A 24,656-nucleotide genomic window follows, 5' to 3' on the forward strand; every position below is an offset into this window, starting at 1 on the left:
TTACCAATATCAATGGATTAATCAAAATCCATAATGATTCTTAACAAAATCTTTTACCAGCTTATCTTCAGCTTTTCTCAGAACTTCAACTAATTGTGCCTTGACCTGGATCAGTTCTTCATCTTTACTATCACCAATTTGATAAATGTGTGTTCTGAGAGCTTGAATTGATGTTCTTTCAAGTCCTTCACCAAGTCTGATAACTCTAGGATGTGAAGAGTTTTCATTATAACATAAGCATCTTCCTTTCAGAATAACTTCCACCTTAGCAGAGTTCTTCAGCATAGGAATTTCTCTTTCATCACCTTCAATAATTATTGGTATATACTAAGAAGTCTTTGTACCAGAGATTCTAAGTAGATCTCTTATAGCCTTCAAAATGTATTCTGACCATCTTCTTGTAACATCAGATTTTACTTTCAGAAGATAGTGAATATGTTGAAGCTCTCTGACAGGCTTCTTTAGCATATCAGTATCAGCTAGTTTGTAAGTTAGTCCATCATTGAGAAATAAAATCAATTTCTCTTTTAGATTTTCCTTATCATGAGCATCTATCACAATTTGAGCAGACAGCACTTTGTCAAGGTGCTTTTGTTGATTGTTCATATGGTTTATCTGTCAACATGAAAGGATCTCTTAGAGTAACTTCTACTCCTGTTTGTATCTTCTCTTCATCAGAACCTAATCCAGCTCTATCTCTAAGTTTCTTGGCTCTTAACCAAAACATTGTGAGTTGATTAATCATAAGATTGGATTTTGGTTCAATTGGAGTAGATTTCTTCCATAACAGCTTCTTCTTATCAGCAATTGTCATCTTTTTCAAATCAACTTGATCAAAATTTGTTATTTCTTATGTAACTTGGTGTTCTTCATTCTGAACAACTTGAGCAGTGTCAGAGGTTGTTTTAGATTCTTCAATTATCTTTCTTCTCTTCGGAATTTGAACAGTTTCATCTTCTATCAAATCATCATCATGCATTGTAGTTTGATAGACTGGAGCGAAAGAACTTATCTTTTTCTCAATCTTTAAAGGTTCACCAACCTTTTCTTTTCCCTTTGACTTAGGATCAATCTCAGTTTGTGATCTAGTCTTGGACTTCGAAGTCTCATAATTTGACTTTTCCCTGATCACAATGCCTTTTTCCTTAGGCCTTGGAGGTTTCTTTGCATCAGAAGCTTTAGACTTAAGATTTGTCTTCTCAGCTACAAATCTAGCTTCGTCCTCCTTGAGAGTTTCCAAATCCATTTCTATATTTTGTTTCAGAAATAATCTTCTAGCTATCTCTTCATCAAGTGTCTGGATTTTAGGATTTTTGTAATAAACAGTAGTCTGTTTCCCTTCTAGCTTCAGAGTTTGTAAAAACTTCTGAGAATCTTTAGATCCTGGCTAAATCAGAATATCAGAACTTGACATCAGACTTTGCTTATCAGAACTTGACATTTCCAATGTAGAAGATTTGCTAACATCAGAAACTGTTTTCTGTGAAGATTTTCCTTGAACTTTTCCTTGACATCTGCTCTTATCAGAGTTTCCCTAGTCATCACCTTTATCATCCTTCTTCTTCAGTATTTGAGTAGGTGAGCATTTGGACTTAACTACCTTCTCCCCCATTTTGGCATCATGAGGAAGTAAGAGAGAAAGAGAGAAGAAGTTCAACTGAAGATTGGATTTCATCCATTTGAGCTTTCTGAGAAGCTTGGTTATCCAAGACCTCATCAATTTAGGCCTGTTGCTTCTCTTGAATCTTCTCAATGGCTTCAATTTTCTCAAGAGTAGGTCTGATATATCTATTTTTGCCAAGCTTGAGCTGTAGATCTAGCTTATCAGCATGTTCCTTTAGTGTATCAACCTTTTCATTAGTAGAAGAATGTAGACCTTGAAAATGTTTGGTAGATAGAGCAGTGATCTTGAGTTGTGTCTTTAAATCAGCATTTGTGAGCAACTCATCAGCTTTAGCAATATGATATGTCGGAATGTTAGAGCTTGGAATGAAATCAGTGTCATTCCACTTCTTGGTCCACTCCACACCTCTGTGAGTATCCTCCCAAGGAATAGGTTCTTCCTTTTCAACAAATTTCTTCACCAATGCTTCCTTGCCAAGTATGGGAACTGGAGTCTCAACAGAAACACTGTCTTCAGAACTTGAGGAAGATTCATTATATTCTGACAGCATAACGGTGTGTGAAGCAACTGGAGATTCAGGAACAGCATTATCTAAATTCTGAGCATCAGAATTTATCTCTAGAGCTGGTGTCGTTGGTGTAGATAGTATCTCAACATTTAAAATTGTAGAATGAGTTGGATATTGCTGAGCTTCTGTAGATGGAGCTTCCAGATAAAATACATTTGGTATATTCAAATTGTGAATATCTATCTCAGAGTTTTCAGTTTGTTCTTTAGCATCATCTGTAGCTTTAATAGGAGAGACAGGAGGGGTTACAACTGTATCAGTAGCAGTGTCTTTGGCTTGAGCTGGAGGGGCTTCAATGATAATTGGTTCTTGTGAGATCAGAGATTCCTGATCCCCTTTCTCAGCTTCTTCAGTATCTTCTGATGGAGCCTTAGCCAAATACCTCTTAGCCTTCATTTTCTTCAATCTCCTTGCCAATGAAGGAGTTGCTTCAGCAGCAACAGAACTTTCAGATTTCTTTCTTTTCAAATTATCAGAACTTTGAGCTGTTGTTTCTGTCTGAGAAATAAAATTCTCAGCTTCAATTATCACCGGTTCTGATGCATGAACATGTTCTTCAATTATCACAGGTTCTGATGCATGAACATGTGCTTCAACTGTTTCTTCTTCATCACTATCAGATTCATCTCTGAGAATTATCTTCCTTCTCTTTTGCGGAGGTTAAGGAACAGACTTAGTCCTCTTTGTCCTGGAAGATGAAGATCTGATGGTATGTGCTGATGATTCAGGTTGAGATGATTGAGTTGATGGCTTAAAAGATGTCCTGATGGTAGATTTTGGTTGTGGTTGAGAAGTTTGAGGTGTTTGGGTAGTGGTAGTAGGTGATGATGGTTGAGCTTCTGATGGTTGGACATCAGGATATAGTGCAGTGTATGTAACTGGATCATAGGTAATTAAGGCTTGTTTGACAGATAAAGGAATTTGGAGGGGTCTTAACACAGCCTTCTTATTATCAGTAGATAATAAGTCATTAAAAGCTCTTTTAGCTAGTCTAAATGGTGAAAGTGATTCACTAGCTAATTGGGGCTTATCAGAACAACAAACACTTTAGATAAGCTGACAGAATCTAGCAGAATAGACAGTATTCCTATCTTATGTCATCCTATCCCCAATAAATCCTAAAACAGCACTTGCATAATCAAAACCAGTTTGATTAATGAGAGCATACCTGATTTGTTGACTGAGTATGGGGATTGCATCGAAATTAGAATATTTGTTGGCGAAGGTCTTTGTAATGCAGTCAAAGAAGAAACTCCATTCCCTCCTTATGTTGGATCTCTTCAATTGACCCATCTTGGACAATGTCTTTTCATACCCCGGACTAGCCATCATATTTTGAAGAACTGGCTCCTCAACAGTTGTATAAGCACAGTTTTCAGGCAACTGCAATGCTTGGCGAACTGTAGCCAAAGTCACAGCATGCTCATCCTCCCATGTTGTAAAGATAATACTTGGGGACCCTTGAGCACCACCATCATCATATATTCCACTTCTCCAAAACTCCAGCACTTGGGTTCCAGAGATTACTTCAGGTTGGGTCAAAGCATACCCAATATCAGAATTAGCAAGGAAATCATGAATAAAGTGAAGTTCCGATGGAGCTTCAGCCTTGCTAAGAATAGACGAGTAGTTGTTAGGAACAAACTTAGCTCCATTGAAAATCAAGTCTTTTGGTGCCATCTCTGTAAGAAATTAAGTGAGAAAGATAGTGTTTGCAAGGTGTTTGATAAAAGTCATGTAAGAAAACGCTTCAGAGAATATTAGAGAGAGAGAGAGAATAAAAGAGATTAAGAATAGAAAAGTAAGTAAAAGATTAGAAAATCTTTTAACTCCCATATATATACTCTCTCCACTCAACAGTTATATTTTTTAAGCATGGGATACACTTTACACCTGGCAATGTGTGAACAGTTAGTAAAAAGTTAAAGCAGGAGTTAATGGGCACGTAAAATAAGCAATAATTACCGTGCACATGTAGTTTTTCAGGACTTACACGTTTACCACCAACCCTTAATAAATATGACTGCTTTTATCTTACCTAAATATTCTGATTAAGTATGACTATTTCAGTTTTTACCACAAATAAGTCAAGTAAAGAATAATGCCACGTAAGCATCAAGGCTTTCATCAGGATTTAATATCAGAACTTAACTTATATCAGATTTTAATAGTCATCAGAATATGGCTTATCAACTCAAAAAGTGAATATCATTTTCTGTCATTCTTCATACAAATACTGACTTGATTCTTTAGAGTTTAATCATCAGAACTTATCCTCACAATTTATGCAAATGACACTTAACTGTTTGTCAAAAACAACTTAATCACCACTGTAATTTTTATCATTCATATGGAGTGAAAGTGTGTGCATTCAGCAGAATATCAGTTAAAGATTAAAGTCCGATAAACTTCAGTACATCTTAGAAATAAGGCATAACTAAGAAAAGTGTTTAAAATCTGTCATCAATCATGAAGTCTACTATAGAACAAATTTATGCAAGAGTCCACCTCAACTGTCTGTGCTCATTTTATGCATCTTTTGAAATTCCTTTTTACAGTGACTTCTCAGTGTAAGTGAGTCACGACTGCCTATCAGAATTTATGTTGTTGTCAGAGTATTTCTCCAGTAATCAGAGAATGTGAAAAGTCACCAAGAAAATTTATTTGCTTTTCTAATGCATATTACTTAATACCAGCAATACACTTGGGTCTTCCTTTCACATATTTACTCTAGATCTCAAAGGAGTACCTGTTTTTTCTTTTCTTTTGATAAGTGAGGCTCATCAACATTTAGTTCATCCTTAAGATTTACTGACATCAGAATCTAACAGATAAGAAGCAGGAATCTAGTTTGTGACTTAGTAATAAGATACACAAAGTAAATTTGACTAAGCTCAAAATCAGAATTTGCTTGTGTTAATAAGTTTCCACATAAACAACTAATTCAAACATGGGATTTCTAGTAAGTTAAAGACTACTAGGTCAGCATCTAGCACTGTTATCCTCATTGGATTGAATAGTCACAGAACATTCAAAACACTTATCAGAGTATATAGATCCACATCAGATAATAATCAGCATTTAATAAATTTTCAATTTAAGAACAGATTTCATGAAGATAAGACAATCTGTAAATACTGATCATAAAGTCTGATGCATGAGAACAGAAACTAAGCAGATTTAGAGAAAGAACCTGAAACCATTCCAAGTTCATTTACCAGTCTTGTAAAAGTAGCTTCACATAGTGGTTTTGTGAAGATATCTGCTAGTTGTTGATCTGTTGGAACAAAATGCAATTCTACTGTACCTTCCATCACATGCTCCCTTATGAAATGGTACCTAATGTTGATGTGCTTTATCATTGAGTGTTGAACTGGATTACCTGTCATAGCAATAGCACTTTGATTATCACAGTAAAGAGGGATTTTAAAAAATTCTAACCCATAATCCAGTAACTGATTCTTCATCCAAAGAATCTGTGCACAATAGCTTCCTGCAGCAATATATTCTGCTTCTGCAGTTGATGTGGAAATTGGCTTCTGTTTCTTGCTAAACCAAGAAACCAATCTGCCTCCAAGAAATTGGCAGCTTCCACTAGTGCTTTTCCTGTCTATTTTGCATCATGCAAAATCTGCATCTGAGTAACCTATTAGCTTGAAATCTGATTCTCTAGGATACCACAATCCCAGATCAGCTGTACCCTTAAGGTACTTGAAAATTCTTTTCACAACTATTAAGTGAGGTTCTCTTGGATCAGCCTGAAATCTTGCACAAAGACAGGTAGCATACATGATATCAGGTTTACTTGCAGTTAAATAGAGTAAAGAGCCAATCATACCTCTGTAGTTAGTAATATCTACTGATGAACCAGTATCTTTATCTAACTTGGTTGCAGTGGCCATGGGAGTGGATGATGTTGAACTGTCTTACATTCCAAACTTCTTCAGTAAATTTCTGGTGTACTTGGATTGACAGATAAAATTACCTTCTTCATTTTGCTTGACTTGAAGTCCCATAAAATAGCTGAGTTCTCCCATCATACTCATTTGATATCTTGATTGTATTAGCTTTGCAAACCTCTCACAGAGTTTGGCATTTGTAGAACCAAATATGATATCATCAACATATATTTGTACCAAAAGTAAGTCCTTTCCATGATTGAGGTAGAACATTGTTTTATCAATTGTACCTCTGTGAAATCCACTTTCCAGAAGGAATTGAGCTAAAGTCTCATACCATGCTCTAGGAGCTTGCTTAAGGCCATAAAGTGCTTTGTCAGGCCTGTAGACATGATTTGGAAATTTTGAATCTACAAAGCCTGGAGGTTGTTCAACATAGACCTCTTCTTCCAATTCTCCATTAATAAAAGAACTTTTCACATCCATTTGAAAGACTTTAAACTTTTTGTGAGCAGCATAAGCCAAAAAGATTCTTATGGCTTCTAATCTAGCAACTGGTGCAAATGTTTCATCATAATCAATACCCTCCTGTTGAGAGTAACCCTTAGCAACCAGCCTTGCTTTGTTTCTTGTAATTATGCCATCATTATCAGTTTTGTTTCTGAACATCCATTTTGTGCCAACAACTGATTTGTTCTTTGGTCTTGGCACTAGGGTCTAGATTTTATTTCTTTCAAATTCATTTAACTCTTCATGCATTGCTTGCACCCAATCAGCATCTTGAAGAGTTTCTTCCACTTTTTTTGGTTCAGTTTGAGATAGAAAAGAATGATAGAGACATTCATTTGATGTTGCAGTTCTAGTTCTGACACCTGCTTCAGGATCTCCAATAATTAAGTCAGGTGTATGTGACTTGGTCCACTTCCTTGCAGATTCAAGTTGACTTCTAGAACTGGATCCTCCCCCATGATCCATGATGTCTCTATCAACATTTTCTGATGCTCCCCCTGTAGTTATGCTCTCTGAGACTTCAGAATTTGACTTGGATCCTTCAGGATTTGAAGTATTAGAGTTTTCAGAATTATCAGAATTTGGCTCATCGTAACTAGATGAATCAAAACTTGAAGAGCCAGTGATAGGTACTGATGCTTCTTGAGAGTCTTGAGATGTGGTAGGATCTTCAGCTTGCTCCCCCTGGACAGGTGCATTTTCCTTTGGAGTTGTTACCACATATTCAATGACATCAGTACTTACAGGATCAGAGTTTAAGTCATCAGAATTTACAGAATCAGAATTTAAGTCTTCATTTCTAAATCTCAGCTGATCGTTATCATTGAAATCTTCAAGTCCAGTAATCTTCTTATCATCAAAAGATAAATTGATAGATTCCATGACAACCCTTATTCTTAAATTGTAGACTCTGAAGGCTTTTGTGGAAAGTGAATATCCAACAAAAATTCCTTCATCAGCTTTTAGATCAAATTTTGACAGCTGTTCAGGATGAGTCTTAAAAACAAAACACTTACATCCAAATACATGAAAGTATTTCAGATTTGGCTTCTTTTTATTCACCATCTCATATGGTGTTTTTACATGATTGTATATGAGTGTTGCTTTCTGTGTAAAACAAGCAGTCTGCACAGCTTCAGCCCAAAAATAGGTTGGCAGCTTTGCTTTATCAAGCATAGTTCGTGCAGCTTCAATGAGAGTCATGTTCTTTCTTTCTACAACTCCATTTTGCTGTGGAGTTCCAGGTGCAGAAAATTCATGTTTTATTCCATGCTCTTTGCAGAACTCTTCCATGATTGAATTCTTGAACTCAGTGCCATTATCACTTCTTATAATTTTAACAGAATCTTTGACCAACTTATTCAGCTGTCTGACATGATCAGTTAGAGTAGATGTAGTTTCATTCTTCTTGTGCAAGAAGTACACCCAAGTGTACCTTGTGAACTCATCCACTATAACCATGGCATATTTCTTTTTTACAATAGATATGATATTGACTGGACCAAATAGATCAACATGCAGTAGGTGATAAGGCTCAAGAATTGATGACTCGGTTTTGCTCTTGAAAGAAGATTTTCTTTGTTTTGCCTTTTGACATGAATCACAAAGGCCATCAGGAGCAAATACTGATTTTGGCAGACCTCTCACAAGATCTTTCTTTACAAGCTCAATTATGTTGTTGAAGTTTAAATGAGAGAGTCTTTTGCGTCAATTTCAGCTTTCTTCAATTGATGCTCTACTCATCAGACAGATTACAGAACCATCATAACTTGTTGAAAGTCTGGCTTCCTAAATGTTACCATGTCTGTAACCTTTCAGAACCACTTTTCCTGTAGAATTGTTTACAACTTCACAGTGTTCTTTAAAGAAATCAACATGATAACCTATGTCACAGATTTGACTCACACTCAGCATATTGTGTTTAAGTCCTGAGACAAGAGCTACTGTTTTAATGATGACATTCCCAAGATTAATATTTCCATATCCCAGAGTTTTTCCCATGTTGCCATCTCCATAAGAAACTACTAGGCCAGCTTTATCCACAAAGTCTGAGAGCAGGGCTTTATTTCCAGTCATATGTCCTGAACATCCACTATCCAGTACTAGGATGTTTCTTCTATTGCCCTGCAATCATAAAGACCACTGATGGTTAGTTTTAAGGACCCAGACTTGCTTGGATCCTTTGGTTTTTTTAAGTTTGTTAGCATTTACAGCGGATTTAATATTAGAGTTTATGCTAATATGTTGTTTATCAGAACTTATATCAGACTTTGCATCAGACTTTGCACTAGAAGGAATTAAAGTAACTTTCTTCAAAAAAGATTTTATTTGATAATAATCATAGTACAAACTATGATATTCCTTACAAGTATAGATGGAATGCCATAAACTACCACAATGAAAACAAGGTTTTTGTGGATTAAACCTAACAGACTGACTCTTAACTCCAGACTTTAGGAGGTAAAGAGTTTATATTCTTATTCTTCCTGCAAAAAGAAGCAAAATGGTTAGAGTTTCCACAGTTATAACATTTCTTTCTAGGATCATTAGGAATAGGCATATAATTATTGCTTTTATTCACAACTTCCTTTCCATTCCTATTTTTCCTAGCTGTCTTTACCTTGTTGACATTCCTTATTTCTTTCAGCTTATGTTTAAGCTGTTTCTTTGTCATTGAGCCTATGTTAACTTCAGCTGGTTTGTCCTGTTCTAATTTGTCAGAAGTTGACTTCTCCTTAACTTATGTCACAAACTCTTTCATCTTTTCAGAATCAGACTTTACAGTTTTAGCTACAAACTTAACAGGATTTACCTTTGGCTTAGCAGTTTGTTTAACAATAATTGGCTCGATTTGTTCAGTTCCTTTTTCACTTTTATCTTCTACATAACCTAAGCCCTCTTTCCAGGTTCCACTATTTAATAAATTTTGAGTTGTTCTGCCAGAGTTAGTCCAAGTCCTGATAATCTCTTTTTTCTTTTTCTAACTCAGTTTTGAGATATTTATTCAATTTTAGTAATTCATCTCTAACATAAAAAGCATCATCTCTCTCTTTTTGAGTTTGTTGGAACATAACTAACTCTTTTCTAAATAATCATTCCTTTTCTTATAAGCAAGATTTTCAGAAGTTAATCTTTCAAATGTTAAAGTTTGATCTTTGTAACTAATAAACATGATTTTAAGATATGATCTCAATTCAGTAATATTATCAGTATGAAAGGCATAAGTTGTTTGAGGTACCTTCAATTCAGCAGTTTCAGGGCTGCCATCAGCATTTGCCATCAAGGCATAGTTCACCTCATCTTCAGAATCTGAAGTGTCTGTCCAGCTTTTCTTCTTTGTGAAAAGTGCCTTGCCTTTGTCACTTTTTCCTTTCTGCAGTCAGGAGATATGTGGCCTCTTTCACCACAGTTGTAGCATTTGACATTTGAGTTATCTCCTTTATCAGACTTTGCACCTTTGCCTTCAGATTTTCTGAAACATTTCTTATCAGTACTTCCACCTTTCTTGGAAAACTTATTTCCCCTTCTGAATTTCCTGTAGGCTATCTTTGTGATACCCTTCACCATAAGAGCACACAATTTCATCACCTCTTCATCAGCATCTATTTCAGGTAAACTTTCAGTTTCTGAATCATCATCATCAGAACTTGATGATTCCGAATCAGACTTTATGATGAGAGCCTTTCCTTTGCCTTACTTTGAGACAGCCACTTTGAGGAATTCTTCCTCAGCCTTAAGAACAACTGTCCTTGACTTTCTCCCATATCTCTTGCTTCTTTGATCCATCTCAAGTTCATAAGTCTTGAGCATACCATAAATTTCATCAAGAGTAGTACCATCAAGAGCATAGTTGTCTCTTATAGTAGTAGACTTCAAATCCCAACTTTCAGGAAGAGCTAAAAGGAATTTTAGATTTGAATCTTCAAGATCATATTCCTTGTCCACCAGTGACAGATCATTCAAGAGTTTGACAAACCTGTCATATAAGTCAGTTAATGACTCATCACCTTTTGAGTGAAAGTGCTCATACCCTTGAGTGAGTATAGTCCTCATGTTCTTCTTGATTGCATCAGTTCCCTGGCATCTTGTCTCCAAAGCATCCCATATCTCCTTTGCAGTCTTGCAATTAATTACCCTATTTGACATGACATTATCAATGGCATTATGCAGTAAATGCTTTACTTTTGCATCCTTGGCAATGGATGAGATATCTTCAGCTGTATATTCACTTTTCTCCTTTGGTATAGTCTTTGCTGGCTGATCTGCAACTACAACAGAGAGCTTGGTTAGCTTATACGGTCCTTCATTAATTCTGTCAAGGTATTCAGGATCTGTAACTTCCAGAAACATAGCCATCTTCACTTTCCATATGGGGTACTCATAAGGTCTCAGTATGGGAACCCTAATAGTCTCATATCGACTGTGGATTTGAGTGTTTTTAGTTTCTTCAGTTTTGGTGGGCTTGGTTGGATTTTCTGCTTCTTCAGACATGATTGTTTAGATCTTTACTGTATGTGTGTTAACAGTTAAGATCTGATACCAATTGTTAGGTCACACAACACTGTAGAAGGGGGTTGAATACAGTGTAGAATACAATCAAATCGATTTTGAACACAAGTAACAGTAAACAGATATATTCAATATAATAAGCTTTGTTACAATGGAACTGTTCTCTCTCAGTGACGAATAAATATCACGAGAGCTGTTAGGTTACTGTTATGCCCACAAATTGGTATAAACAATATTCAGATTGAGATTGGTAAAATAGGCAGAATCGAAGGAGAAACGCCTAAATCTAGGAAAAGATAAGATTGACTTTCCATAAAAAAGAAGGCGCGCCCTAAGAACGTGCCTCATTGATTGAATAGCTGATTGACGGTTGTGGTTATCATGCCTTAAAGGCGCGCCTTCCAACAGGTGGAGGAGGCACGCCCAGTTTTCGAGGAGGAGAGAATGTTCTTAATTGAAACATGTAGTGTAGTGAGACTTAGGGCGCGCCTTGAGCAAGAAAGGCTCTTTGGACGGGTTGTTTGGACATGATTGCTTTGGTAGACTTGCTCGTTGGCTTGGACAGAATTGGAGCGAGTCCTAAAGATGAACAGTTTAGGGCGCGCTCTGTGATATAGAATGATATAAGAAGAGACTACAGGTTGGTGACACAGGGCGGCGCCAACAGGCAGAGATGTAAGGGCGCGCCCTCAACTTCTACTTGACATATAAATGCAACTTTTATGTGCTGCTTGGATGGATTCTCTGGAAGACTCAAGGAAGATGGAGAATGTTGTTACTAACCTATTTGATGCAGGTACTCTATTGAAGAACTCCTTCCTGTAGCATATCTACAGGAAAGGCGGTGTCCGTGGTCAGAGACCTCCAGGGGTATGTCTGGACTGAAGGCCTCCTCCTGTAGTCAATGGGTGTCCTCATTGGGGATGTGGGGTGAAATCTGGTGTGTGCTTTGGGAGCTCTGTCTCTGTAGTCAACGGGTGTCCTCGTTGGGAGACTTTGGAGTATCCTGCACATTGCACCCAAAAGCTTGGGATCACTTGTCCTGAAATCTGGTAGGGGCTCCTTATCGGGGGACAAGGATGCGTCTAACATTTGGGGTGAACCACGGCTATACCTGCGTCCACGGATTAGAGAAACAGCTGGTAGCGGAGGGTTATCCTTGGCCAGGGAGATGCCTCATCCGTGAAGTCTCGAAGCCACGGACGAGCCTTGGGCCTTTGTGGTTGGGCCTCATCGGCGGACATTCCTAAAGCTAGTAGAAGACGGTTTCCAGTGGGTTTCCCATTGGGCCTCGGGATAAGAAATCTAAGCCCATTAGGTTTCTTGTTCCCCAAGAACTATGTGGGCTTGATCCCCTATAAATAGGGGTACGTAGGCACATTGTAAGGGGTCAAAAGCGAGAGCGCAAAGGAGCCACCACTAATCCTAAGTAATCTCAGCCCCCAATAATCACCACTACCAAACACTGTTCATCTTTTCCGAAGAATACTGTTCATCGGATCCGCCAGTTACTGTTCACGTTTCCGACGAAGAACTGCCATCACAGATCTTGTTTCCGGCTACTAACCTCAAGTTTTGTTGTTTCCAAATTCCTCCATCAACAAATTGGCGCTAAAAGGAGGGGCCGAACAAGATCTACATCTGAGAGGAAGGATGTCTCAATATCACGATGGAAGTTTTTACGATGGAAGTTCTGAAGAAGATTCCGATTATGGCTATGAATATGAACCCCACGTTCCGCCAATGACTGACCGTCCCACACCGGACGTTGGAGGACAGCCACCTGTGCTCATCAGCAACGCCGACTTGTTGGAACAATTATATCGCATGGGCGATGCTTTGAATGGTTTCGATTCAAGGTTGAGCACCGTGGAACGGCGCAAGGGCAGGAGGGGTCTTCGCCATAACCGAGCGGCTCAGGCACCTGGAAAAGCACCCATGACAGATAGGGATATCTCGGCCGGCCATGGCCACACTGAAAGAGGGCGTGTGCCGAATCATTGAGCTAGTGGAAGAAGATGCTGATGGACGGGAAATTCTACGGACAGATACCCGGGGAGCCACCCATCCGCACCGCTCTGGACGTAGTCTCGAGGAACACCGACAGGAGGAGTCGATGTCGGAGAATCAGCAACGAAGTTTCGCAGCTCTGAAAGATCGCTTGAGGATTCGCTTGGGCGATGATGATTTGAGAATGGTGTTACTTGAATGGCAGAAAGAAGCTGATCGCGGAGATGTGACGCCCCATGATACAACGCATGTGCCCTTGAATTCCCAGGAAAATCGGGAGCGGCACCGCGATCCAACGCGTGTGCCCCTGAATTCCCAGGAAAATCGGGAGCGGCACCGCGATCCAACGCGTATGCCCCCGAATCCCCAGGAAAATCGGGAGCGGCACCGCGATCATGAGAGAGCTCCTCCCACAGATCGCAGGATCGATATGGACGTGGGTATGGAAACGATCGCTGGAGAAGGCCTCAATGGAGAGGAAGAGGTGGAGGCCGAGGTAGATATTTAGACGGATACCATCGTGGCAACTACCGCGGTCAAAATGATTCCCGCTGGAATAACCAAGCAGATGGCTATGATTACGTGGAACATGATGTAGAAAACTATAACCGCGGTACAGTCCGGGGCCGCGGCCAAGGTGGAGAAGGGAGTCAAGGGAGAAACCAAGAACGAAATCCTGAAATAACCATAATACCCGAAGACGCCCAGAATGCGAACCAGCAGCAAGCTCCTCCCGGGGGGAATCAAGTGGAAACACCTCCATTGCAACCCCAAGGTCCACAACCTCAAACGCAGACCATTCCTGGCGTGGGAACTTTCAATATAGGAGATCTAAAAAGGCTACTTAACCACCTCGAAGGCAGGATGACGGCTAGAGCCGAAATCCCTTCCCCATTCTCGGCAACGGTAAGAGAGGCACAATTGCCGACCGGGTATCGCAACACTACTAGCGATCTCCATTTCCACGGAAACTCAGATCCGGTGGAATTCCTGGGTCGTTTTAATATAGAGATGGATGTGTACCAAGTTCCGGACTTGGCTCGATGTCGTCTCTTGGCGGAAACCTTTAGAGAAAGTGCTCAGCAGTGGTTCCAAAAGCTCGGGCCAGGGGTGATCACCTCGTGGGATCAGATGAAGAATTTGTTCTAAACCAAGTTCCAAGCCGCGGTGAGATACGCGCCCTCTGTCACAACTTTTGCCAATATTGGGCAAAGGGAAAATGAAAGCTTGACATCATACTTCAAAAGGTTCAACGCTGAATCTACTAGCATGAGGGGACCATCGGACGAAGCCTTAAAAAGCTTCATGATCGCAGGATTAAGGGTTGGTTCAGATTTTTGGAAGCACTTGCAAGGGAAAGATCCGGCCATTCTCGCAGATGTCTTCCCTTTGGCGGAATCCTTTAAAGCCATAGAACAGTCTTTGGCAGATGTACAACCGACTTCACAGTCGAGTCAGAGAAACAAAGGAAGGAAGAGGGATAGGTCCCCAAGCCCGAGATACCGAAGGGATAGTCGAAGCCCAGACCGGGTAAATACAGCAAGTACAAGGAGGGGATGGAGCCCTCCCTCAAACTATGACTACAGGACAAGCCGGTACACACCTTTGGTCGCATCTATCGATCATATCTACGAGGTAAACAGAAATAAAGGGCTATTTAGAAAACCTGAAGCTTTATCATCGTGGCAAAGCAAAGAAAAGAAAAAATATTGTGAATATTATAAATCATGTGGACATAACACGCATGAGTGCCGACATTTAAAAGATGAAATTGAAGCGCTTATCAAGGAAGGATACCTCGGAGAATGGGTAGTCAAGGAAGTAAGGAAGCACAAGGATGACAGGATAAGGGAAGAGGAAAGGCGAGCTCCACGCGGGACAAATAATGGTACCCTGGAAGAAAATAAATTTGTCAGGGATGGCAGTATCCGAAAAATCTACGGGGGAGATCCTGGAATGGAATGCAGCAATCGAGCCTTGGAAAAATACGCTAGGGAAGCCCGGTTCAGGCCTCTCACAGATATTCATAGGGTGGAAACTCGGCCACCCAAGGTGTTTAAGGGTGAATCCATGGATATCACTTTTAGAGAAATAGATGCCCGATGGGTACATTATCCCCACAATGATACGCTGGTTATTTCCATACAAATCGGAACAAAGAATGTCCATAGAGCCTTCGTGGATAATGGAAGCTCAGCAAACATCCTCTATCACAGCACCTTCAAAAAGATGGGACTGCCTGAACAGGATATGTCGGGGGAAGACTCGTGGGTCTATGGTTTTTCAGGTGCAGGAGTTAGAGTCATGGGGTCGATCCGGCTTCCATGTACACTGGGAGAAAGCCCACTAACGGTAAAAAATATGCTTGAATTTAAGGTCCTGAATCAGGAATCGTCCCACAACGTGTTATTGGGACGACCTTTTCTGCGGGAGATGAGAGTCATCACTTCAATTCATCACCTAACTATCAAATTTCCAACGCCAAAGGGAGTGGGAAGTATAAAGGGTTCCCAGTATGACTCACGGGAGTGCTACAGGCAGGCAATGAAAGGTTTCAGAAGAGACTCCCACGCCGATGATACTCCAGATAGGGATAGGGAGAAAAGCATTGAGCAACCAACCGAGGAAATCTGAGTCCACTATTTTGTTGAGCAAGAAGAAGAATATTCCTCTGAGTTGCCCCAGACAATGTTACACTTGGAAGACATAATCAGAATTGAGATGTTGCAAGAAGAGGAGGCGATGGATACCATAGTCCAAGCAGATTTCCATGGGGAACGTTTAGAAGGGAGATTCGATGTTTTCTAAAGTCTCGAACAGGGTGATGCCTTTCCCCTTGTTGATGACTCCACTACGCAAGGCACACCCCCTAAAGGGGATGCACCCCCTCTACAAGACTAGGAGATCTATGATTCCCCTGACTTGGATCCCCGGATACCAATGCAGACGGAAAAGATGGGGCCAGCAGAAGATACAATCGAAATCCCTGTTGACAAAAAACACCCGAGTAAGGTTCTGAGAATAGGGTCCCAATTGGCACCAAAGTTAAAGGAAGGTCTTTCAATTTTTCTGTTGGCAAACCTTGATGTATTTGCATGGAGCCATTCTGATATGGTGGGGATTGATCCAGAAGTAATGTGCCATCAATTGAATATCGACCCCAAGCATAGGGGAGTTCGATAAAAGCGAAGGGCCGTAAGCGGAGAGAGAGCAATAGCCCTAGCAGAGGAAGTAGAGAGGCTCCTAGACGTCGGACTGATTCGAGAATCTTTCTACCCAGAATGGCTGGCAAACCCGGTGTTGGTAAAAAAGCCCAACGGCAAATGGAGAACATGCGTGGACTTCACCGACCTGAATAAAGCATGCCCAAAAGATAGTTTTCCCCTACCGAGAATTGATCAGTTGGTCGACGCCACGACAGGACATGCTCTGCTCAGCTTCATGGACGCATACTCCGGGTATAACCAGATCCCTATGTATGAGCCTGACCAGGAGCACACCTCTTTCATTACTGATAGAGGGCTCTACTGCTATATCGGAATGCCATTTGGTCTGATCAACGCCGGTGCCACTTATCAAAGGTTGGTAAACAAAATGTTCAAGAAGCAGATTGGGAAAACTATGGAAGTGTATGTGGATGACATGCTCGTGAAGTCGAAAAGGGCGGAAGATCACGTCACCGACTTAACCGAAATGTTCCATATTCTGAGAAAATATAGGATGAAACTAAACCCACAGAAGTGCGTGTTCGGCGTAGAGTCGGGGAAATTCTTGGGATTTATGGTCAACCACCGGGGGATTGAAGCTAACCCGGCGAAGATAAAAGCTCTGCTAGACATGAAATCTCCCACCAGCGTTAAACAGGTACAGAGTCTGACAGGAAGAATCGCGGCCCTAAATCGATTTGTGTCAAAGTCGTCGGATAGGTGCAAAGAATTCTTCAAAGCAATCAAAGGGAGAGGGAAGGACTTTCTGTGGACCCCGGACTGTGAAGAAGCTTTTCTGAAAATCAAAGAACAACTGGGAAATCCTCCGATGTTGGCCAAGCCAGAAGACGGAGAAACATTGATTCTGTACTTGGCAGTGTCTGAATATTCTGTCAGTGCCGTATTGGTAAAGGAAGAGGCAAGCCACCAGTGGCCTGTATACTATGTAAGCAAAAGGTTGTTGGACGCGGAAACCAGGTATACCAGCATGAAAAAACTAGTGTACGCTTTTATTCTTGCGGCACGAAAGCTAAGACCGTATTTTCAGGCTCACCGAATAGAAGTCCGCACCGCTTATCCGCTCCAGCATATTCTACATAAACCTGAATCATCAGGGAGAATGTTAAAATGGGCCGTGGAGCTAGGGCAATTCGATTTGGAATATTATCCTCGCGCGGCAATCAAAGGACAAGCGTTGGCTGATTTCGTACTTGAGTTTGATGAAGAAGTTGATGATAAGGCCATAGTGCTGGCAGAACCAACCTCACAAGAAAGTCATCAGGATGAAAAGAAGCAGGAACTCCCCCACCCTTGGTGGACATTACATGTGGACGGGGCCGTAAACAACAACGGGTCAGGTGTCGGGATAGTCTTGATCACTCCGGAGGGGCACTGCTTGATGAGTGCTATCCATTTCAAGTTTTATGCTACCAACAATGATGCTGAGTATGAAGCCTTGATCAACGGTCTGAAATTAGCTCTAGAGGTAGGGGCCGTGAATTTGATAGTTCGGAGTGATTCCGAATTAGTTGTGAACCAGGTCAACGGAGGATTCCAAGCCCGGGGACCGCGGATAGAGCTATATATGAGATGTGCAAAACGCCTACTAGAAAAATTTTCAAGTGCCAAACTAGAAAGTGTCCCGCGAGAAGAGAATAGTAATGCGGATGCTTTGGCCAAGATGGGTTCATAAATGGACAGCGTTCAACTTGGACAAATCCCTTTGGGAGTCCAGGAAATTCCAAGCATCCCGGAGGTGGAGGTATTTCAAATGCAAGAACTCCTACAAGAAAGCTGGATGACCCCCATCCATAACTATATTCAAACAGGGGTTGTACCAGAGGATAAACTGCAGGCTCGACGCCTTCGGTACCAAACTGCAAAGTATGTCGAATATGACGGGGTACTATACAAGAGAGGATTTAACCAGCCATTGTTACGTTGTGTGGATATGGAAGAAGGAAATTATATTCTCAGAGAGGTACACGAAGGGATTTGTGGCAATCACTCGGGGGGTGGTTCTTTGGCATTAAAAGTGCTCAGACAAGGGTACTACTGGCCGACTATGAGGGAAGATGCTTTCAATTTTGTCCGTGCTTGTGATCATTGCCAGCGGTTCGCCAACTATTCCAACACCCCGACATCCACCATTACCTCATTAACAAGTCCCTGGCCTTTTGCCATGTGGGGAATTGATCTCATTGGAGAGTTACCCAAAGTAAAGGGGGGTGTGAAATACGCCGTGGTGGCTGTGGACTACTTCACCAAATGGGCAGAGGCTATGCCACTAGCCACGATCATGGCAAAGAAGATAAGGGATTTTGTGTTTAATTCCATAGTATGCAGGTTTGGTATTCCCTACAAACTCATCTCAGACAATAGAAAGCAATTTGATAGTAAAGAGTTAAGGAAGCTTTGTGAAGACTTGAAGATAAAAAAAGACTTCGCCGCGGTTTATCATCCGCAAAGTAATGGTCAGACATAAGCCATAAACAAAATCATAAAACATACCTTGAAGGCAAAGTTAGAAGAGAAAAAAGGGGATTGGCCGGAAGAGATGCCTATGGTCCTTTGGTCTTACAACACGACACCTAGGTCGATCACAGGTGAAACCCCTTTTCTGCTGACCTATGGGTATGAGGCCATGGTTCCCGTGGAGGTAGGAGCAGGATCTCTACGGAGAGATGCGTTCATCGAGGAAGATGCGGAAGTTAACCAGAGGCTCCACTTGGATCTATTAGATGAAGCTCGGGCAAACGCTCAATTGAAACTCGATGCGTACCAACAGAGGTAGGTCGCAAGGTATTTTAATAAAAAAATAAAATTCGTACCGTTCAAGGTTGGAGATCTCGTGTTGCGAAAGGTTATGCCTAACACTAAGATAGCTCAGCACGGGGTGCTTGGAGCTAATTGGGAAGGACCGTACAAAGTTAAAGCTATACTCTGGAAAGGGACTTATCGCTTGGAAGATCTGGATGGTAAACTTATTCATCGAGCATGGAATGCAGAACATTTGCGGAAGTATTATCAGTAGGGTGTGGTTGTGTCCCCCTTATTTTCTTGTTTTGATTCTTATGTAATAGGCTAGTAGCAAATAAATTCCTCCTAGCTTAGGGGGGTAGTACATGTGACTGCGAACCTAGGAACTAGCGGAAGGAAGAAAAAATTTCAAATAATTTCCCCATAGAGCATTGTAGCCATGGGACTGATGTAATTTACACACTAGAGCGCATTATCAATAAAGGAAAAAAGTTACTTCAAAAATTACTATATTTGCTTGACATGGAAATTCTCATCTGAAAAACATCAATGGCGCGCTCTATGTAGAGGCGCGCCCTATCTGATAGTTCCTGCTTTATAATCAAGACAGACATAGTAAAAGAAGATGAAGGAAATAAATGCACATGGCCAGCAAAATAAGACTAAGGCAAAAGCCCCCCAAACTAAGGCGCGCCTTTGGACTAATAAGACAATTAAAATATTGCAAAGGTACTAATGGAAAGGAAAAAGTACATATTATCGGAAATATGGCGCGCCCTTATATCTGAACACTACGAAGAAAGAAACACAATGACAAACTTTGAGATCACACAAAAATTAATTACACTAAAAATATGTTAAAGGGCACGCCATATAGTAACATACTCCATGGAAACATATGATCGCCAAGGAAAAAATCAAAGTGCCTTAACAAATTTTTGAGTAAAAATGAAATTAACGACGAGTCATACATACAAGAATAAGAGAGTAGCAGAAAACTAAGTCATACAACTTTGCACAGCATCAAAAGAGGGGTGGCTCCTCATAAGTATTTGAAATTTAAAGCTGTAAATAATCAAGGCGCGCCTTGAGACTGGTCTGTTGAAGGAATGGTTTGAAGAGGAACAGTGGGATCAACTTCAGGTGCGTCCTTGGAGGCCTCCTCTTGTGGCGCGCCCTCATTTTCTTCCTCCTCCAGCCCAAGTTCTATCCTCCTTGCCTTGATTTCAGCAGCATGCTCTTTTTTGAATTCCACCATCTCAGAAATAGTCTTCTCCCCAAACTTCTCAAAGGAGTAGTCAGGATCATTGGCCACAAAGCCCACTCTGTAGAAGTGAAAACTATTGGCAAATGCCTCATCAGATATTTCCCTCTTCTCATCAGGCCAGCCTAGTTTCTGTTGCTCCTCTAAATACTCAATCCTCAAGTTGGCTGCACCCAGCTCAGTATGGAGAGAGGAAGCCTTTTTGTTGGCAATCTCTAGCTGAGAAGTAAGATTGGCCACCTCATCCTTGAGAAAAGAGATCTCAGAATCCTTAGCTTTAATGTCTTTGGCATGAAGAAAGTCCTTGTCTTTGAGGGTGTTCCTCAAAATATTGTTGTCGCCTTGAAGCCTCTCTAGGCGCGCCCCCTCTTCCAGTAGCTTGTCCACCACTCGAGTAGAATGGATGAATAGTTGGCAAGATGCCTTTATAGAAGCACAAGCAGCATCCCCTAAGTCCATGGCCTGCCACTGCTCCACTTCCTCATCCGAAACATAAAGAGAACCCATGGGGCCGAGAGCATTCAAGGCGACAGAAGAGCCAGAGGGCGCGTCCTCTGCTCTATGCCTCTTAGGCGCGCCCTGCTTTTCTGTAAGATCAATGATGGGCATCTTTTGAGCAGGTGCCGTTTGAGGAATGGAGGCAGAAGTTGGAACAGACGTCTGTGCTGCAGGAGCGTCCTTCTTTGCCTTGGGCCTAGGCTTGTCACCAGGGCGCGCCCCAAAAGACTTGGGGATTCTTGGAGGTGCCATTTCTGCACAAAACATAAGATATATTAGTTAAGCATGACAGTTAAGTATGTGGAATGGAGCACTAAATAAAAGCAGTTGATAAAGACAACATTGGTAAACATGTGTAAAATGTTACGCCTAGAGTAAAAGGGTGCGCCCTCTGAAGACGTGGAAAGATTGAATAAACAGAAGTTTTTATCGACAGAAAAGAGTTAACAAAAGAGAAGCAGGACGCACCAATAGTGAAAGGGCGCGCCTTTTGATTTTCATAGTGAATGAACCTGAAGGATCTTGGCCTTGTAAGGAGCCATCCTCTGTTTCTTCTTCTTCTTCTTCAGCTCCTTCTTCACTGTCTGAGTCAATAACACGAGAAACAGGGGCACCCTTCCTGAACTTTACATATTTGCACTTCACTCCTACTTGGTCAGAAAGGATTCCTACTCGCGTCAAGTTGGTTCGAGTGACTAAGGTTTTTAAGTTCCACCTGTCAGTAGCCACCCTAAGGAGGGCTTCAGCTCGTTTTTTGGGCTCACCTTTAAGGGGTTTTGATGCTGGTCTGTCTGAAAAAGTATAAGGATGAGAAAAGGAAAGAAAAAGCATAGAAATAACGCAAGGAAAGAAACGAAAGGGCGCGCCCTTACTTGGTGACTTGTTAAATATTATCCTTATTCTGGGAACGTCGTACAGGTAGAAGAAGTTTTCCTTCCAACCTTTTTCATGGCTAAGCTTGCCAGAGGAAAAACCCTTCTTGTTGTGCTGCTTGTCCACCACCAAATAGTAGTACCCATGGTCAGATTTTCTTAGATTGAAAAAATAAGCAACTTCTGCCATTGACGGTTGAGGGAAACCCAGGTCCATATAGAGGATGAACAGAGCCAGGATAAACTTGTAGCTGTTGGGAGAAAGTTGGAGTGGAGCCACGTCGTACAGTTCTATCACTTCCCTAAGGTAGGGATGTAAGGGCGCGCCTATACCCAAAGATACCAGCTTGGGGCTGGTCACCATTCTGGGAATTTTAAAGTTTCTCCCATAATTAAAGATATGGGGCCGCATCATGCTTAAAGGGCGCGCCCATATGCCCTCCATGTCATAAAATTCCATAAGCCATCCCAGTTGCTCATCTGAACAAGCTGAGGACAGGCCAACGCAGAAAAGCTTCCCATGCTCCTTCCTAAAACGCTTCTTCACAGCTTCAGTGCATGGTTCAAATTCATCCCAGTCAAAATCCAATTCACTATCAGAAACTTCCCAGTGGTGAAAAGGGATTGGAGAAGGTTCAGGAGAAGTGGAAAATTGGAAGGAGTCTTCATCAAAGAAATTTTCTTCATCACGAAGAGGGGACGCACTTGCTTCAGGCGCGCCCTCAGGAACGGGAGACGTAGGCGCGCCCTCTGTGTGTTGGGAGACGGACTTGGGGATACAGTCCTATAGGATACTTTAGAGGGTCCTGCTCCTACGTTGACGCCCCTCTCAATGCCCCTATATCTATCAGCGTTCAAACTCTCGAACCAATCATCATCGTCCAGCTCTGTCCTATCTGGGATTGGAGATCTATCCTTTTGGACCAGCTTCTGCTTGCCTTTCCTACGAGATAATAGAGTATTATCCGTGGATGAGTTATCTGAGGAATCTGCCATCAAGGTACCCTCTTTAGAATCCTGAAGAAGGCGCGCCACCCGGTTCAGAAATTCAGGAGTGTGGTGGGCGTTTGGAGGTTGAGGATCGAAGTAAGTGTTTGGGGGCGAATAAATCCCCAAATTGGTGAGAAAATTCTTGAAAGGGTGAAAAGGAGAGGACGCGCCCTCGCCTTCCAGCTGTCAAGAAAACCAAAAGAAATGTTGAGGGCGCGCTCAATACGAAAGAATGAGATACGAAAGAATGAAGGAAACAGAAAAGGTAGGGATAGACTTAAAAGAAGGGCAAGGCGAGCCATATACTAAGAAGGCGCGCCCTATTCTATTAAATAATAATAAGTAAAAAATATATATAAAGACTAGCAGATTAGATGACAATGGCATAGCTAAAAATAAAGGGGACGCGCCTCGTGTCAAGAAAGAGGCGCGCCTTATCATAGGGCGTATACTTCTAATTTTGAGAATAAACGTTTGGGATTCCCAGAAACATAAAATTGAGAAGGAGATCCAATGATTTTGGATCTAGAACAACTAATCATGCATATACAATATACATACACAGATATATACATCATTTTATGCATATCATCAAGAATAGTGAAGGAAGTTGAAAGGACAATGTAGCATGCAATGTGATCTATGCAATGAAATTCAAAAAAGGAAGAAGCTTTACGTACCTTTTCGAATGGAGAAGAGAATGATCGGAAAAAACTGGAGAAAAGGTGGCCGAGAGATAGGATTCCGAGCAGAAGAGTAGTGCCGCCAGTGGTGGAACTTTGAAAAGGAAAAGGGGGTGAAATAAGAGAGAAGGTAAAAGTAAAAATGAAAATGACTGACGGTGACTTGTATTTATAGGTGAAAAGGACAACTGTTAAAACTACCATGTCAGCCACGATTCCCGAAGAATAAGGAAAACCGTTTCAAATTATTTCAAATTTTAAGACGCGCCCTCTTGAAGGCGCGCCTTATAAGGCTGGCATCAATCTAGAATGCATGGAAAATAAGAATATTGAGTATATAAAAGCCCTCTGCTATGCAGGGCGCGCCCTGTAAAAAGTGTTGGAAGATTTATTTATACGGATTTTAATAAGGATGAGAAAAATTCCAATCCCATTTTCAATGACATATGGAATTTGGGGGGTAGTTGTTATGCCCAAAAATTGGTATAAACAATATTCAGATTGAGATTGGTAAAATAGGCAAAATCGAAGGAGAAACGCCTAAATCTAGGAAAAGATAAGATTGACTTTCCATAAAAAAGAAGGCGCGCCCTAAGAACGCGCCCCATTGATTGAATAGCTGATTGACGGTTGTGGTTATCATGCCTTAAAGGCGCGCCTTCCAACAGGTGGAGGAGGCGCGCCCAGTTTTCGAGAAGGAGGAGAGAATGTTCTTAATTGAAACCTGTAGTGTAGTGAGCCTTAGGGCGCGCCTTGAGCAAGAAAGGATCTTTGGACGGGTTGTTTGGACATGATTGCTTTGGTAGACTTGCTCGTTGGCTTGGACAGAATTGGAGCGAGTCCTAAAGATGAACAGTTTAGGGCGCGTCTGTGATATAGAATGATATAAAAAGAGACTACAGGCTGGTGACACAGGGCGGCGCCAACAGGCAGAGATGTAAGGGCGCGCCCTCAACTTCTACTTGACATATAAATGCAACTTTTATGTGCTGCTTGGATGGATTCTCTGGAAGACTCAAGGAAGATGGAGAATGTTGTTACTAACCTATTTGATGCAGGTACTCTATTGAAGAACTCCTTCCTGTAGCATATCTACAGGAAAGGCGGTGTCCGTGGTCAGAGACCTCCGGGGGTATGACTAGACTGAAGGCCTCCTCCTGTAGTCAATGGGTGTCCTCATTGGGGATGTGGGGTGAAATCTGGTGTGTGCTTTGGGAGCTCTGTCTCTGTAGTCAACGGGTGTCCTCGTTGGGAGACTTTGGA

The 24,656-nt window shown here is 41.4% G+C and overlaps 2 protein-coding genes across 2 annotated transcripts; both read left to right on the plus strand.

The window, feature by feature from the left end:
• The first annotated feature begins 14,389 nt into the window (after window positions 1–14,389).
• Window positions 14,390–15,754, plus strand: LOC141711698 (uncharacterized). Its single transcript, XM_074514344.1, has one exon. It carries the CDS (start codon window positions 14,390–14,392, stop codon window positions 15,752–15,754), a length of 1,365 nt encoding a protein of 454 aa, XP_074370445.1.
• Window positions 15,755–18,883: 3,129 nt separating this feature from the next.
• On the plus strand, window positions 18,884–19,360 carry LOC141711715 (uncharacterized). The gene is made up of 2 exons (XM_074514367.1): window positions 18,884–19,078; window positions 19,166–19,360. Exons 1-2 carry the CDS (start codon window positions 18,884–18,886, stop codon window positions 19,358–19,360), a joined length of 390 nt encoding a protein of 129 aa, XP_074370468.1.
• Window positions 19,361–24,656: the final 5,296 nt, after the last annotated feature.

This window comes from Apium graveolens, chromosome 1, assembly GCF_009905375.1.
Source record: "Apium graveolens cultivar Ventura chromosome 1, ASM990537v1, whole genome shotgun sequence".
NCBI classification, from domain to species: Eukaryota; Viridiplantae; Streptophyta; class Magnoliopsida; order Apiales; family Apiaceae; genus Apium; species Apium graveolens.

Bases quoted from the DNA above. Each gene is read 5' to 3' on its own strand.
- LOC141711698 (XM_074514344.1), top strand. From the start codon at position 14,390: ATGAGGGGACCATCGGACGAAGCCTTAAAAAGCTTCATGATCGCAGGA.
- LOC141711715 (XM_074514367.1), top strand. From the start codon at position 18,884: ATGCCTATGGTCCTTTGGTCTTACAACACGACACCTAGGTCGATCACA. The intron at 19,079-19,165 runs GCAAACGCTCAA...GTACCGTTCAAG, and splicing joins ATCTATTAGATGAAGCTCGG to GTTGGAGATCTCGTGTTGCG.